Below are 15,747 nucleotides of genomic sequence, written 5' to 3' on the forward strand. Positions count from 1 at the left end.
GCACAGTGCATATTTTAGGGGCTGGGACTGAGGATGGATCTATATGTACTGAGCAATTGGGCACTGTGGTGTAGAAAAGGGAGAGGACGACAAAAGTTGCCAGCTCACCAAAGGGCAAGGATGTGCGCTAGTTCTGCTCCGAAGGACTTTCATGGGGTTAGGGTGCAAAAAGCAGCTGATCGGCTTTTGCTGTTCTGGAAAGTCTGGCAGAAAGGTAGTGCTGAGAGCCAATGAGTATGGAGGACACCAGGAGAAACTTGACACAGAGTTCTGTGCAGAACTTGGAGCTCAGTCTTTCCAAAATGTAACAATGAGTCTCCTCCATGAGCACACCTGTAAAATGTACCATGCAGCAACATTCAATGGGCAACACTGCACAAATGTCTGTGCACAGAAACAGAATCACCGACTGCTGCTCTGCAAACAGATAACTGCCTTTGTGGCTCTAGATATGACGGTTGTCCATCAGTCTAACAGACTACAGGATTGCTAAGGCACTGGCAGTGGTAGTATGGATGTGGCACTCAGTCCAGTGCTGCTTAAGGTCAAATTCCAAGGTCATCTGCAGTCTCTTGAATTAAAGATTAGCAAACCACCGACAGTCAAGCCATAATCACTTGCTAAGTACACGCAGGGCCATAAGGACAGCTGAAGGCAAACAGACAACAGTCACTTAGGAATGTGCACGGTTGATTAGATGCATATTACTTTTCACTTAACTTATTTCATTACTTACTGAGTGTTCATAAAATTAAATTTTAGTTTTCATTTTGTAGTGTTATTTCTTTTTGTATTGTCAGAGAATACAGGGATGGAGGAAAGGAAAGTAGAGGCACAGTTGATGAGTGGGGTACTTTGGAAGAGACTATAAGTATTGCTTGTGAATAGTCTGAGCCAGATCGGAGCAATCATATTTTAGCCTTCCTTCTTTTTCCTTATTCTCCTTCCCAATTTTTTCCTGCTTGTCGTCTCATCTCTGGTGGCAAGAGCTATATCCTCAAAATGGCCAGATTGTGTGCCTTGTAGCTTATTGGCACAAATCTCGATTTCCACTCAGCTGACTACAACAAGGCTTCCCTATGGTAGTCCTGGCAGTGAAAACATTGCCCAAGGACACCGGGAGTCTGTTATGCTGCTTGTGGTGGCATGGCTGCAATCATGGGTCTGATGTGCACTTGTATACAGCTTATGATTCTGGTCAGGAATCTATGTCATGAGGGACCCTGTCTCCCGACAGTCAGCCTCTGGCTTGCTGTGGTGGGATGAATACAGATGCACAGCAAATAGTATGAATATTTCTTGGTGCAGCCAAAAGCAGATTTCACTATGAAAATAAAGAACACCATAACAACATTGCATTTTCTATTCTATTTGAAGCATTGGAATCATCCATGTCTCTGTAACAGCTGATGCATTGTGACACACAAATTCAAAGTACTGAAACAGGTTAATATTTTGGAGTCAAATCTTGAATTAGAACTAGAAATTCTGGTGGTTTCTTGGTACATTTTCCTGTCACTTACTGAGTGAAAATAGTCATGAAGTGTCAGACAGTTTGGAAGAACAGTATCAGGGAGCTAATCATAAACAATTAAGTAAATCAATTAGTTTATGAGACTCAACTATTGTTAGATTTTATAACTATTTTCTGGCTTCATTAAAATGAATGAATGAAATTCAGCACCAGCAACACAGATCTTGATTGGGTCGACCACACCTTTGATTTTGAGGATCAGCTTATATTAAGCAGAAGACTTGAGGTCTGAGCCAGGTGGATTTGGTCAACTGTTTCTCCAATTTCAATTTGTCAGATTGCCACAGTAATGCACCACAGCATTTGTTGAACAATATCTGAAAATATCTCCATACAGTGTAACTTGGAAACCTTTAGTATCAGTTTCTGAGGGAAATAATAGATTAAACCATCACTCCATGAGCTGTGTCTCTGCTCAAATACTTTAACAATCTTTCCTTATTTCTTCCTTCCCTTGGACATATGTACATGGGTCTATTAAACTTTGTCAGGAGAGAGAGCGGTCCAAACGTACGGATTTATTTGTAAATAATTCAATAATTGCATTCTCCCCATTAAGGCCCTTAAACATTGCAGCGATGAGCCAACAATGTTTCTTTTCCCTTTCAACCTATAATAGAGCTGTACGAGAACCTTGACAGAGAGCTTATATAGAAGTAATCCATTTTGTGTATATATTAGACCACAATTTCATTTTCTTCTGTAGTTCTCAGCGACATTATCAGCAGAAGTACTACACTTGTGCTGAAGTTTAGCAACCTAAAGTGCAGCAACTGACTATCCATTTATAATAAACTCAAAAGAGTAAAGAAAAATTAAAAGGGCTATTCACACTGATAAAGAATTAGCATAGCAATGATGTAATTAGAGAATCTCCAAATTGATTTTAAAAGGCACATTTTAAAACACTCCATAAAAAGTTTATCGAAGACATAGGAATGAAAACCATACCTTTCACTACCTTATCCAGATAGTGAGCTTGAGAGATAAAGCACAGAAGACATTCAGGAGAGATTGAAATAAGAAGATTTCCACTAGCTAAGAGACATTGGAGGTTAATCAGTTGTTACAAAACCAAATGAAAAGAAAGCAGGATAGAAACATTAGCAGTAAAACATCAAGAGCAACAATGCATTCATGGTACAAAAAAAAGGATTGTGCAATTTTTTCCTCTGGTGCTATGGCTTTCATTCTATTTTTATCAATATCACACCAAGTATTTACACTGTACAATGTAAGAAACACTTGAAAATTCTTGTGGCAAAGAACATGCAGATTATATGGATGCTTCAATTTAACACTCTGGGATTACTGCACTCCTTGAATTCAGGATGCATGCTAAAAATTAATCTCTCCAACCTAGCAACCATATCTTCATCTACAAAGGCCCTAAGGCATGTAATTCATCCCCTACACCTTGGCTCCCTACTGCTCTTTGCTCCTTAAAATCTACCCTTCTGAATAGACTTTTGATCATGGCCAAATGTCACCTTGTGTGGCTATGTGACACATTATGTTTGTTGATGTGCCCATAAATTGCCACAGGATGGTTTGCTATCTTAAAGGTGCATTCAGTTTGTATTAAAATTTGGATATCCTGTGCATATCAAAAATACCCTTGTTTTACACAGCTTTCCACAAGATTTGAAATATTAAAATTATAATTTGTTTGGTCTTAATCTGCCATTTTTATAAAATAAAATTATTCCCAATTTTTGAAAGTACCAGGTAATAATGCATGATCACTTTCTGCTGGTGAAGCTTAAGGAACAAACATCAGTAATAAAGGTACAGAGATTGTGTCTGCTGGAGGCCATCACTCACGTTTGATGGTGATAAATTCTGCAGAGATTGAAAGATAATGATAATGAGCTAGAAGTGGATTTTCTGGAGTTTTTAGACTCAACAAAAGCTTTATATTGGTGGAAGCAATGACTGCACAGTAGAAATTAAGGAATAGTTTTAATTTTTTCAGCGGCGGAAGTGGAATATTTTGCACATGGTAAGGATTAACATTTTGTTAGGATATTCCATTAGCAAAGATTTAAATACAGAAGGTACCAATTCATTTAACTGAAGAAAAATAAATTCACAATCAGGAAAATTGATACCTGACATATGGATATTATTTCTAAAACACTGATTTATTCCATCTGTATTTGAAATTACTATTCTGAATGCCATAAAAATCACAATGATACAGAAAAGACATAATCAGAAAGGTTCTTGGAATATTGCATTTGCTTCAAGCAGATTGCAGTATAAAGGAGTGGTAGTTATACTTCAGTAATGCAGAGCTTGATCAGACATATGGAATACTGCCACTCGATAAGAGAAGTATACTGTCTGAGAGGGGTCAGAACAGGTTTGCCAAAATTATTTCAGCTTTTACAAGTTGTACTAAATGTAAATTATATTCCTTTAAATTCAGATGGTTTATAGTTCTCTAATCTAGTGTTTTTCAAAGTGGGGGCATATCCCGCAGGTGGATTGTGGGATATTAAAGAATGAGTTGCTATCTCTGCTTCGAAAATAAATGACTGTCTGCAGAACAGTGAACTTATTATTATCGGGTCAACCATTTGTTTGAAGTGGGTCATCTGAAAAAAAGTTTGAAAACCACTGATCTAATCAATTCATTAAAATAATAAAGGGATTTTATTTCACAGAATAATTATTTTCAGTAGGAAGGAGCACACAATAAGGGGAATAATCTTAAGATTAAAGTGGGTGTGAAACAATCCATAAAAATCCAGAAATCTCTCTTCCAGAATGTTATATATGTGGGGCTGATTGAAATTTCTGAGATGGAGTTAATAGATTTTTTGAGAGGTTAGGTTATATCAAGGGACATTTAGCAAAGGTAAATATATGGAATTAAGGTACAGATGATCCTTGATATAATTCACTGCTAGTTCATTTTGAGAGGCTAAGTAGTTAGCTACTGACTCACTGCTTCTTCAATGCAAATAAAAAATTGAGGAAGAAACAGAACATGCCAAAATGGCAAACAGATTAGGTATATATACAACAAAAAATGATCATATTGATAATTGTTATCATTTAAGTTTGAAAAGCATTGTGGATTTTTCTCCTTCAGTTTCAGAATCATCATTTACTCAAGGCAATTAGTTTTCAACCAAGACGTAACTTGAATGGAATAAAAAGCAAACATTCTTTGTACACTGCTTTTCCTGTGTATTTAACACTCTAACCCATGGAATAAGTTGGGAGACAGATCTGTTCATTAAAAGTACATTAATATATGGATTCAAATACACTAACATTTAAATTATCCTTACAAAATAATATATGATTTATTGCCCCATATTCCTTTATGCATTAAACATCTTAGTTATGGGTTGCTGCTGAATGGCATGGCTAAGTTAGAAAGCCAGTCTCACATTAAACTTAATACTGAAGTTTTCAGATTTAAACATCATTAATTTTCATGTTATGTTCAGTTACACAAAACTAACATTTTATGCTAATTTAGAAGAGAAAAACAAATCAGCACTTCAGAAGTGAGACATATTTGTGCCCATTTGTTAAGCAAGTCACATATTGATGCAGACAAAACCAGAGGAAAAGAAAGCAATAGCCATGCAAAGACAAAAATGGGAAAAGAAACAATACTGTTAGCCAGTTGAAGGGTGACAATAAGCATATGTCTCGTTTTACTTTACATCTTTGAAGCACCCACACTAGAAATACCCTTATTTTATTTAAAATATTATTGATTTATATTGGAGACAATGCTTCAGTCAAGATAAGTCATGTGCCTGCCTTTGGAATGATTCAGGGATCTTCTTTGATGCACTTTAAAGTACTCAAAAGGGGAACCACAGAGAAGTAGACAAGATGGAAGATGCAGATTGCAGAGTGCAGTGAGACAATACTTTGTAAAGGCCTACGTTTTAATTGTTGTCCACATGCAAAACAGTGCAAAACAAATATACGTATAATTACTGCTGGTGACATGTTGAGTACTGAAATCCATTACACTGACACTGATAATGACACTGTTCAGATTTGCTAGCACCACAGTGATGAGTTGTTGGATATTAGTGCAGGGTGGCATGAATATGATTGATGTTGGGTACATGATTTTGTTGACTTTGAGTCTTCTGTCCTCTTTCCCTGACTCAATTCCTCGTCCCTTCCCTTCTGATCCCTATCCTCTCCCCTTCCCAGCTGTACTGATTTTTGTTCATTCCTCCAATTCCCTGTCCTCTCTTCCCTCTGATCCCTAGTCCCTCTCCTGACTTATCAGGATACAAGTAAAACTGATCCTAAAATTATATTTCTTGGGGCAAAAATATATGTTTAACTCTTAGGCACCCAACTATTAAAGGTTGGCCTTGCCAGGGAATTGGCTTAAATCAACAACCCAGAAGTAACTTGGTACTAAAGCCTGGTGAGAGCAACAAAAAATAATTAGTGTACTTTAGATAGTGTACTGTGGTATCCCTTCCTGATCTATTTTACATGTTTGACATGGTCGACCACCCCATGTTGACCAGGTAGAGGCCTCACCTCTGTGGTGTTGTTCTCACATGGTTCCATTTCACTAAATCTAGCCTGTCACTTATAAAGGCATCTCTTCCTATTCCCGCACCATCAATATTTTACTCTGTTCCCCCTTTTCCCCTTATCAATATCCTGGCCTGTATTATCCCAAACGGGGCTGGATTTCACATGTGTGCTGATACCACCCTGTTCTCTCTCACTTGCACCACCTTAGGATTCCATGGCGATCATGATGTTATCCAACCACCAGCCCAGTAATAAACCCAGAATAAGCTATAAATTCTGGCTGTTCAAAACAGGCGGGACCAAAGCCCTCCTTTTTGTCCTCTGCCAAAATCTCCATCTCATAGTTCTCAACTCTTGCCCTTTTCCTGAATACCCAGTTAGGGTCAAATCATAACCTCTTAGGCACACATCTATTCAATCAGCAAGATTGGCCACCTTCACATTTACAAGGTACCCATTTCTGTCTCCATCTCTATACTTCCTGCCATGATCTTTCTGTCTTTGGAGCCCAATACAAGTCCGATAAACCTGAATGGAAGGTTGAGGATTAGCATCTTTTAATGTGGCATGTAACACTGAATATGTCAGATCATGATCACAGCACTTACATCTCCTCTTGACCGATCTTTTGTATTTTCTTTGTTCCATTACCACTTGCTTTTTCCTTGCACCATTATCCCTTCTGCCATTTAATCACTTGTGCCTTCCTACCATAGACTATCCCTTTAGTTCTCCCTTCCTCCCTCACCTTGTCTTTATTCTGCTTAAAACCTATTATATCTGTAGTGTTTCCAGTCCCGACAAGTTATTGACCTATCGTGTTAACTCTGTTTTATCCTCTGGGCATCTCCTGCATTTCGGGTTCCGATTTCAACCTTGTCATCTTTCTGGGATACAACAGCAACATGTCAAAGAAAAGCTTTGGTCCACAGAACATGTACTAAGTAGAACATTGTGCTCTGTATGAGGAACAGCTCATTGATATTTGACAAATCTACAAGTTGCAAATACACCTGGCAAAATTATGGCATTAAGTCTATTAATTTGGTTGATATTTTTAGGCTGAGATCTTTTCATGCAACTTAACCAAGGTGGATGTTTGCTCTACGTGTACTAAAAATTCATCAGGGATCACAGTGCACTCTAAGCTATCCTTGTGACTAGGGACTGAGGGTTGTGATTCAGGGAATGGGGATCAAGTGAGGACATAGACTAGAACCACTTTGGATTGAGGCCTGGAAGTTGAGATAAATCATGGATTGGAGACTGGGGGATTAAGAAAGGTCAGAGTGCAGGCAAGTAAGTAAACTAAAGGGGACTAACCTCAGTCAAATTATCAGTCCTGTGCCAGATTAGGGTTAGGGTTAGGGAGGACCTCTCTACATTGCACTGCTGCAAGTGCCCCTCAGGACCATATGAAATAATTTCACCAGCAATCATTGCACAATGAATGATATCATAAAGTGCAAGACGGGTATGGAAAATGAATAATTGGAACTAATGTGATTTGAAATCAGAAGTGTCTAATTGATTTTATAGAGTGGCATGATTCAGCCCAGAGATTCTCATAATCCTATTCTTCTCCAGATACATTTGAGTTTCATATCAGTAGTGTTGAAAAAACTGTTCTATGTGTCTAAATTTCTAGACCAGTGTTTCTACATCCTACATCCAAAGCTCAATGAGGATTTAAACAGAACAGATACTGCCCTGTAAAGTAAAATTGTTTCAAAAGTACTTCCAGAAATTAAAATATCAATAAAATTGATTCCATTGAGATTTTTTCAATGACCAATTCTGATTGTTGATCTAAAATTTGATGATTTAAAAGAAACAGATGGGAAAATCCTACCTTCACTGACAATTTTAGCATGCCTCATACTTGTGACCAATGTAGCACTATTAATGATATATTTATTTAAATTGAAACACACCATCACGGAGTGAAAGAAAGACCTTCCAAAATTGCAAAATAAATTTAACAACACAATGAACTAAGTGCTCCCTCTCTTCTGGCCACGAAAGAACAGTCATTCACAAATGAAAATTCACAACAAAAGTTTAAAATTCCATTAAGCCATCTGCTCATGCCAGACTAAGCAACACAAATAGATTAAACATGCTTTTCTTAAGTCCTACCAATAGTGCAGTGCTCGCCATTCCACCCGGGGCTGCATTCACACTTGCCATCCTTACAAGTCCCATGCTCATTGCAGCGTGGGTGACACGCTCGCTGATCACAGGCACTGCCCATCCATCCTTCGTCACAGCGACAGGTGCCTCCAATGCAGATCCCATGGCTGCTACAGTCTACTGAACAAATCTCTGTGGGAGACACAGGAAAGTGCCTGTATTATTATTAAAGATGTAGCAGTTCACTGACCCGTTAAGCAGGAATAAAAGGATTTTTTTACACCCTTGGCAGTTAATACCTTTCAACAAAAAGGATTTAATAAGAAGATTACAATAAAATAGGGATTACAGAGGGCATCTTTAAATGGTCCACCTACTTCACTTACAAGCTCATGCTAACTGATGTTTCATCACTGTTCTTTTGTAATAAAAATGGATGGTTGATAGGTTCTGCACGAAATGTATGAAATATTACATTTAATTAAAAACTTGTCAAACTTAAACAGATGGGAAGAAACTTAACATCTACCTAAAACATAAAAGCATGAAAATGAATGGGATTAGAAACTGTGGTACCAGAAAAGTAAAATCTAACATCAACAAATACAGTAAAGAATTAATATATTGTGCCAACTTAAAACAAAATATCCTTAAAACAAAACATCTTCAGCTTTCCAATTAGAATTCTGAAGATCAAAAAGATGTTAAATATTTCTTCCCTTTAAGGACCAAATGTTTCAAAATTTACACACTTTTAAAATACATTTGCAGCAAAATTAGACTTTCTTAGATTTACATTTGACGTATGAAACGTAATGAGCCAAAGTCGCATTGCGCAATAATAGACATTTCTGTTGTTTTAATGAAGCATTAACCTGTTAAATCAAGAAGTAACAGTCTTATTAAAGATACAGGCAAAGGAATTTTATGACAATTCATTGTCTTTTTTAACATGGGAGGGTATTAACTTGCTTATAGGTGAATGTTTCACCACAACAGCAAACCATTTTTCTAAATGATCTTAGATTCACATTATAAGAAGGAGACCCTGTTAGTAGGTAAACACTTGAAATAATATCATACTGTTCAAAAAATGTTCTTAGCTGTAAGTTACAACTTGAGAATGTATCTTACAAAAAAGTATTGCTCAATGCTCTGTGAAAGTACAATGTCTAACTTGCACCATCCGTGTACCCACCCAGAAATAAAAGCTTTTTAGTTTTAAACAGATCATTCTTGAATGATAAAATTTTAATTACAGATCGTCTTGGTTTTATGCTTCGGTTAACCTGCACGTGTTTTTGATTATGGACTTATTTCCATTATGATTCAGATGAATGATGTTGGATTAATTACTTCTACTGCTTGAATGCAGATGATTTGAATGATGTAAACATATCTGTTGCAATTTGTTGTATTAATCAGACAGATACAGATCCCCACAAATCCAAACTTCAGGCTCGTGTAAATTAAATCAATTATATAAAGAAATAAATATAGTATTAGTCACGTCCTTCAAATTTTGTAGGTATAATTGTAAAGTTAAAAAAAAATCTTTTGAGAAGAAATGCTGAGAAACAGAATAATGAAGAAAAACTTGGAGGCACATTTGAAATTCTTGTAGACTCAAATATGTGGATCTTTGCAGAGGTTTTACATCAATTTTGACAAGATAGTTCCTAAATTATTGAACTGCAATCTCAGTAGATATATTCACAGAAGCTGGATGCTAGAAGCTCTTCACTTAAGAAAAATCTACACTGTAAGGTTAAAATCTAAAGGATTGGTTTTTATTTATAAGTTGACAAGTTAGTTGTAGAGATATCATGACCAAGAATAATGGTCCTGCACATGGCATGGGTTTTAGAATTTTTCCAGTTTATTTTCCTGAGGCAAGTAGGAAGCACAGGAACTGCATCAGGGGCATATGAAGGTGACTACTTTAAGTGATGAATTCTGAACTCCCAGCAACATCACATAGCCTTATACGTTTCTGCTAAATCTGTTCTAAGTGAAAAAATACTTGACCAAACAAAAAGGGATTCCTAACTATCAGGGTTAAATAAATGGCACTAGAAATTGTAGGATTAGAAAATTAAAATTTAATATCGTGGATTGAGGCCTGGATGTCTACCAAGCAGTGAAAAGGTAAATTTCACCAGTCACAGCATAATTTTAAAAACAGAGGGGGATTTAACAAGTTTCAGTTTACAAATTCTGCCTTGCTGCGACTTACTACTGGAGAAAGACAGCATTTCATATATTGACTTTCGTTCCAAATCATCTTTCCTCCATATATCCACTTTCATTCCAAACCATCTTTCCCTGCTCAATAGTTCAGAATTAAGTAATATACTAAGTTTCAAATCAAAATACAACCACAACTGTAAAAATCATACAATGAATGCAATAATGTCACTGAATCATTACAGCTCATTGTCAAGGTTTACAAATCTTACTAATGCACAGCAGAAAGTTCAAGAGGAGGGGAAGTGAAACAAAAATAGTGATAAGTTTTAAAAGGTTTAAAGAGAATTTTGGTGGAATGAAATATTCAAGTTCAAAACAGGCTTTTATAATGTTGATATTGTTGAGTATAGTAGCTTTAAAAATGGACTGTATTTGAAGCAACCTGTTTGTTGTGATAACTTTGGTGTGAGACTGCAGTGCCTTAGCAGCCAGTGTCCATATGTCGCTGATCAGTGATTCCTCCATCTTAATTTTACTATTGTGAGAAGTCTTTGTGTGTCGGCCAAGCACTTTGCTGCAGGGAGGGAAGGAATGTTGTCAAGCAGGTAAACATGAACCACTCTGAACTACCAGCTAACAGATGGTTGCAAAGTGCTAATGCTAATTGCCTAGGAACAGAAATTCTGCATTCCTTCTCAACTGTGAAATGATAAGAGGGTACAATCGGCCATGAAATGGCAGAGGACTAACAGTTCAGAGATTTGAGTTATGGAGAAGCACACATATAATTATGAGATAAGTTTTTAATTTTCACTCCCAGTGTAAAGGAACATTATCCAATGGAAGCAAATAGTAAGCATTTGGGTGGGAAAGTCAGTGCATTCAATCTGTGTAATTTGGACCAATTTGCTCATAAAAACACATTAGATTATGTGAGTAATGACTTCCAGGTGGATTATGAAATTGGCCTGGACATCACTGGCTGTGATTTACCTCAGTGCGTGTGACATTTGCCCTGCATATGTATATTTAATGACATCATCTGGTGCACAACATCCATTTCCATGTTTATCAACAGAGATTGGCTGTTAAATGTGCAACATATGACCTCCATTTCTCATTCACAGTAAACCAAGAGGCAAACCCTGTATCATTTCAACAAGAAAGGTGTGAATTAAAGGAGCCCCACTGTGACATCTATGTTATTTTGCATATACTGTTCTCGTATATACATTTAAGTTTTTGCCCACAGCTTCTGCTAAAAATCATCATTCTGTGCTCCTCTTTTGTTTATGAAAATCACAGCACCTAAATACAAGATGCTTTGAGCCCCTTGATAAGCCCATTCTTCAATGTGGCTTTTTCCACCCAGAGTACAGGGATGGATACAGCCACATTGCATGGATGGTGCTTAGACAATGCAGGTGAGAGCCCTGGCTCCACTACCCCATTTTCCCTCATCTCTATGGCATCCCTTCATGCTGCTGTACTGCAGCTGCCATGGGAAGTGTTCTTTAAGAACTTACTCCCTTCCCAGTGGGCAATGCTGCTCTGGTGCAGCAGTTGTGAACTTTGCAGGCTGCTGCCATTGGGAAATGTGCGGGAAAAGGTTTTGCACATGAATTAGGGTTAAAACCACCCTAAATGACTTCTTAACAGGAATTTTTACCAATTTCCTGTATTTTGTAAGTTCCATTTTGGGCTTGAATGTTTAGCAAATAAAGTGTTATCCTAATTTCTAGACAACTGTTAACTTGGCTGGCAATTTATTCGTATAATAATACTTTGATTTATTTGAATTATGAATTCTGCAAAAGAAAACCCCACAAGGGCTGATTTCACAGCTTCTTCACTCGATGAGAAATGAATTAGACATCATGAACTCACTGGGAGTCATTTTAATCTCTCATACTCAGGTAGGTAGGGAAGAGCTAGCAGGGTATTTGTACCGGAAAGGAAAATTTTAAAAAACTTCAGATATTAGAAAACTGAAAAAAACAGAAAGTGCTGGAAACACTCACCATGACAGTTAGCTGTAGAAAGAAAAATGTCAGTTGAAGGGTCCTCAACCTGAACATTTTTTTCTTTCCACAGATGCTGCCTGACCTGAGATGCTGAGTTTTTTCCAACACTTGCTGTTTTTGTTTGCGACTTGCACACATTTTACATTCTGTCCGATTTTATCCTTCAAGTCAATTGAAAATTAAGCCTAAAAATTAGATTGAGAATTGGGCGATTGGGTGAAATTAAAGTAATCCCCATGGTCTCTGCTTTTTTTGGCCCAAATGAGCAGATGGTTGAAAATTAGGAAGTGCGACAGTGGCCAGTCCTGACCAGTGTTCTGAAATCAGACCATTCCTTGCTAGAAATCCCAGACTGGAGATCCTGTCCTTTAGTTTTCTGAGGAATTTAATAAAACGTTAATGTTTCATGCAACCATTAAAAGTCAGAGGTGAATAAGCTTTGAGATAAGCTGCAGGGGTCCCAGAGAGAAATTGTTTAAACATACCATAGCCCTTTACATAGAGGCCCAGTGCTCAAGTAACATGGAAGTAAAAATTTTGTGATCCATTTGGGTAACTCTTAGAACCAAAGGGTGAGAAGAGCAAGATAGAATGTGGCAGCTGGAAATGGAATTATTATTGTATCTGATTTGCTTTTCAAAAATGGGTGAATACTTAACAAATAGTGATAGTTTTGAACGTGAATATTACTACTGCAAAATTCTGATATGCTGGTTTCTTATCAAATGAAGAAAAATGTGAATACTAGGGCCCCAATATACTGGTAATTCTGTCACAAAAGTTACAGGAGGCAGTTTACTGGAGCTCAAGCCACTAATTGACTCAATCACAGTGAAACTGAAGGTAATTATGTGGTTGCTCCTCTATTATAGTAGTTGGAATAGTTGGGCACATTACCAATTGAGCAATCGTGCCCTGTCCAGGCAAGGTCACAGCTGCAGGTCCTTGAATCAGGTAGAAAAGTCCCATGTCCTGAACACTGGTCTTCGCAAGGTGCTCTTGGAGTTTCGCAGTTTGGTCCACCCCAGCCAGTGGCACAGTGGCATTCCCCGCGGACACAAATTCCTCTCCCTGAACATGTCGAGTCTAAGCAGTCCACTAAAAAATAATGAAACAGCAACAGGATTCAGAAAATCAGATCTATTCAAACTTTTTTTGAAGATTATATCAATTAAATAACAGATTTGCTGTCTTGTCTCAGTGCTACCTAAACCTCTCAGGGTCATGAAGACATCAGCTACAATCAAAGTTCTCTGTGAAAAATATTACTTAAGAGCGACAACCCCAGCTCTGAGGTCGAAAGTCTGTCTGCCTCCAAGCAACTGTGCTCATTATGAGAGGCCAATTTGAACTACATTAGATCTGAGAGCTTCTCGGACCCAAAGCACGCCTTATTTTTCTTGAGGCAATTCGGCTTTACAGCAAGTAAAGGGTACAGCTGAAGAGTGAAAACTACTGTGGAGAGAGCCATGCATAAAAGCAAAATATTTATAGCAATAATCTTGGAGTTATGCTGAAGGGTTCTACTAGAAAGTATTTGTAGATTTGTAGTTTGTATTTGTACGTAGTATTTGTAGTTCCTTTTTCTTTTGGTGATACCATCCTGAAGACATTGCAAAGCAATTTATTCTTGTGAATTTTGTATTTGTCAAAATGACTGATGTTACCACTGGCAATTTTTCATCTCATTTGCTGTGTTTTACTGTGGGTATTCACAGGAAGATTTTTCTAACTAGGCAGAAAGCCTTGCCAGGAGTTGACAGACATGATTCCCCAATTTTTTGTCTGGGTTGGATACAAAACATAGGGCCCAGAGGTGAAGATGCCATATTAAAGCCAATTATTTTGTTTCAGGGTACTTCTGACAATTAAAAGGGCAACAGAGATTGTCTGCTGCTGATTAGCCATTCTGCTGTGCTTCAGGGTCAACTCAAATTGTTCTCATTGGTCTCAGAAGCACTCTGCAGAATGTACAATTTATAACCATAAACCGTGCAAGTGCTCTTTCTCTTATTTTAAAATAGTTTTGAATTTTCAACTTCTGGAAGCAAAATTGATGACAGAGTTGACTACATTGGAACACAAGGGTTGGAACAAATGCAAAGTGATGGTTGCTGAATTCCTGCCTAAAAATAACCAGTGAACTGAGTGACTATTTCACATGATCAAAACAGGTAGAAAAGACCACCAAGCCCATCTTACTTCATGCATTGGGATCACTTTAATCTCACCATCGTGGAATCAATATTTCTTGAATCATATTAGGGTTGCTGTTTCTACTCCTACACTCACAGAATAGATTTTGGGTCCCTGCTACTCATACGGTGCCAGCATAGAACTGCATTAAATGCCTGGCAGAGAATTTTTTAAGATCAGCTCAGTTATGTCTATCTGCTGTATAATTTTGACGCTGTAAATAGAATGAGAATGAAAGGGAATCATAAAATTGCTTCTTAAGCAGAATTTAACAGCAATATTTCTTAGAGACTTTGAAAAGTCATAAAGGGCTCGAGAATAAAAAAAACTCGTAAAATGAATTGAAAGGAAACCGAAAGTGGAAACATGAACTGATGAGGTAGACTTGCAGCAAACCCAGTTTTATGACTGAACAAATGGATATTATCATTCATAAGGAGGATTGTTCTGTTTGACATCCCGTTAGTGTTCCTTGAGGTCAAAAGGAGGCCAGGAGCAATGCACAGTTTATGCAGATGACATGACCTCAAAATTTGCAAGGCAGCAGGATTGAAATGAACAGTATGCACACAAGCAGCACTCCCAGTAATGGCGCTGTGCCTGTGTTGAAGCTTGATTACAGATCTGTTTACTCTACCTTAGCACTGCACCAGAGCCTGACACAAAGACCTTCTCAGATCAATTCAGCCAAATGCATCTGCAGGTTTGCTGAAATGTGGCTATTGGCACATGGAGTCAGATTTTCTGTTGTGCAGCCTCACATTTCTGAGATCCCTCTCTTACTTCATCAGGAATAAAATAGATGAAGGACCAGCAGTACATTCCTATTCACAGCTCCTGAGACCATAAGACAAGATCATAAGATATAGGAGCAAAGTTAGGCCATTCAGCCCATAGTGTCTCAGGTAAGCTTCGAGGTAAGATGTAGTTAAAGCCTACGATCAACTAAATGTCAACAAAATGAAGGAAAATACTTAACAACATCCCTTATAACTAGTTGCTTGCCTTGCAGTATTCCTTTTAATTTTCACTTTTATATTCAACAACTGTTCTGGAACTTCATATTCCTGTTGTACACATGCATTTTTATGATATGTGAGACAGTAGAATTATCTACCTGATGCCATCTCCACA

The 15,747-nt window shown here is 37.5% G+C and overlaps 1 protein-coding gene across 1 annotated transcript in view; it reads right to left on the reverse strand.

Annotated features, from left to right (window-relative positions):
• The window catches only part of tenm4 (teneurin transmembrane protein 4), a 1,444,950-nt gene that overhangs the window by 112,174 nt on the left and 1,317,029 nt on the right, over nt 1–15,747 (reverse strand). The window contains 2 exon segments of the mRNA XM_052026216.1: nt 8,210–8,395; nt 13,315–13,515. Coding sequence (XP_051882176.1) covers nt 8,210–8,395; nt 13,315–13,515 — 387 coding nt within the window.

Source organism: Pristis pectinata, chromosome 11 (assembly GCF_009764475.1).
Source record: "Pristis pectinata isolate sPriPec2 chromosome 11, sPriPec2.1.pri, whole genome shotgun sequence".
Classification (NCBI taxonomy): Eukaryota; Metazoa; Chordata; class Chondrichthyes; order Rhinopristiformes; family Pristidae; genus Pristis; species Pristis pectinata.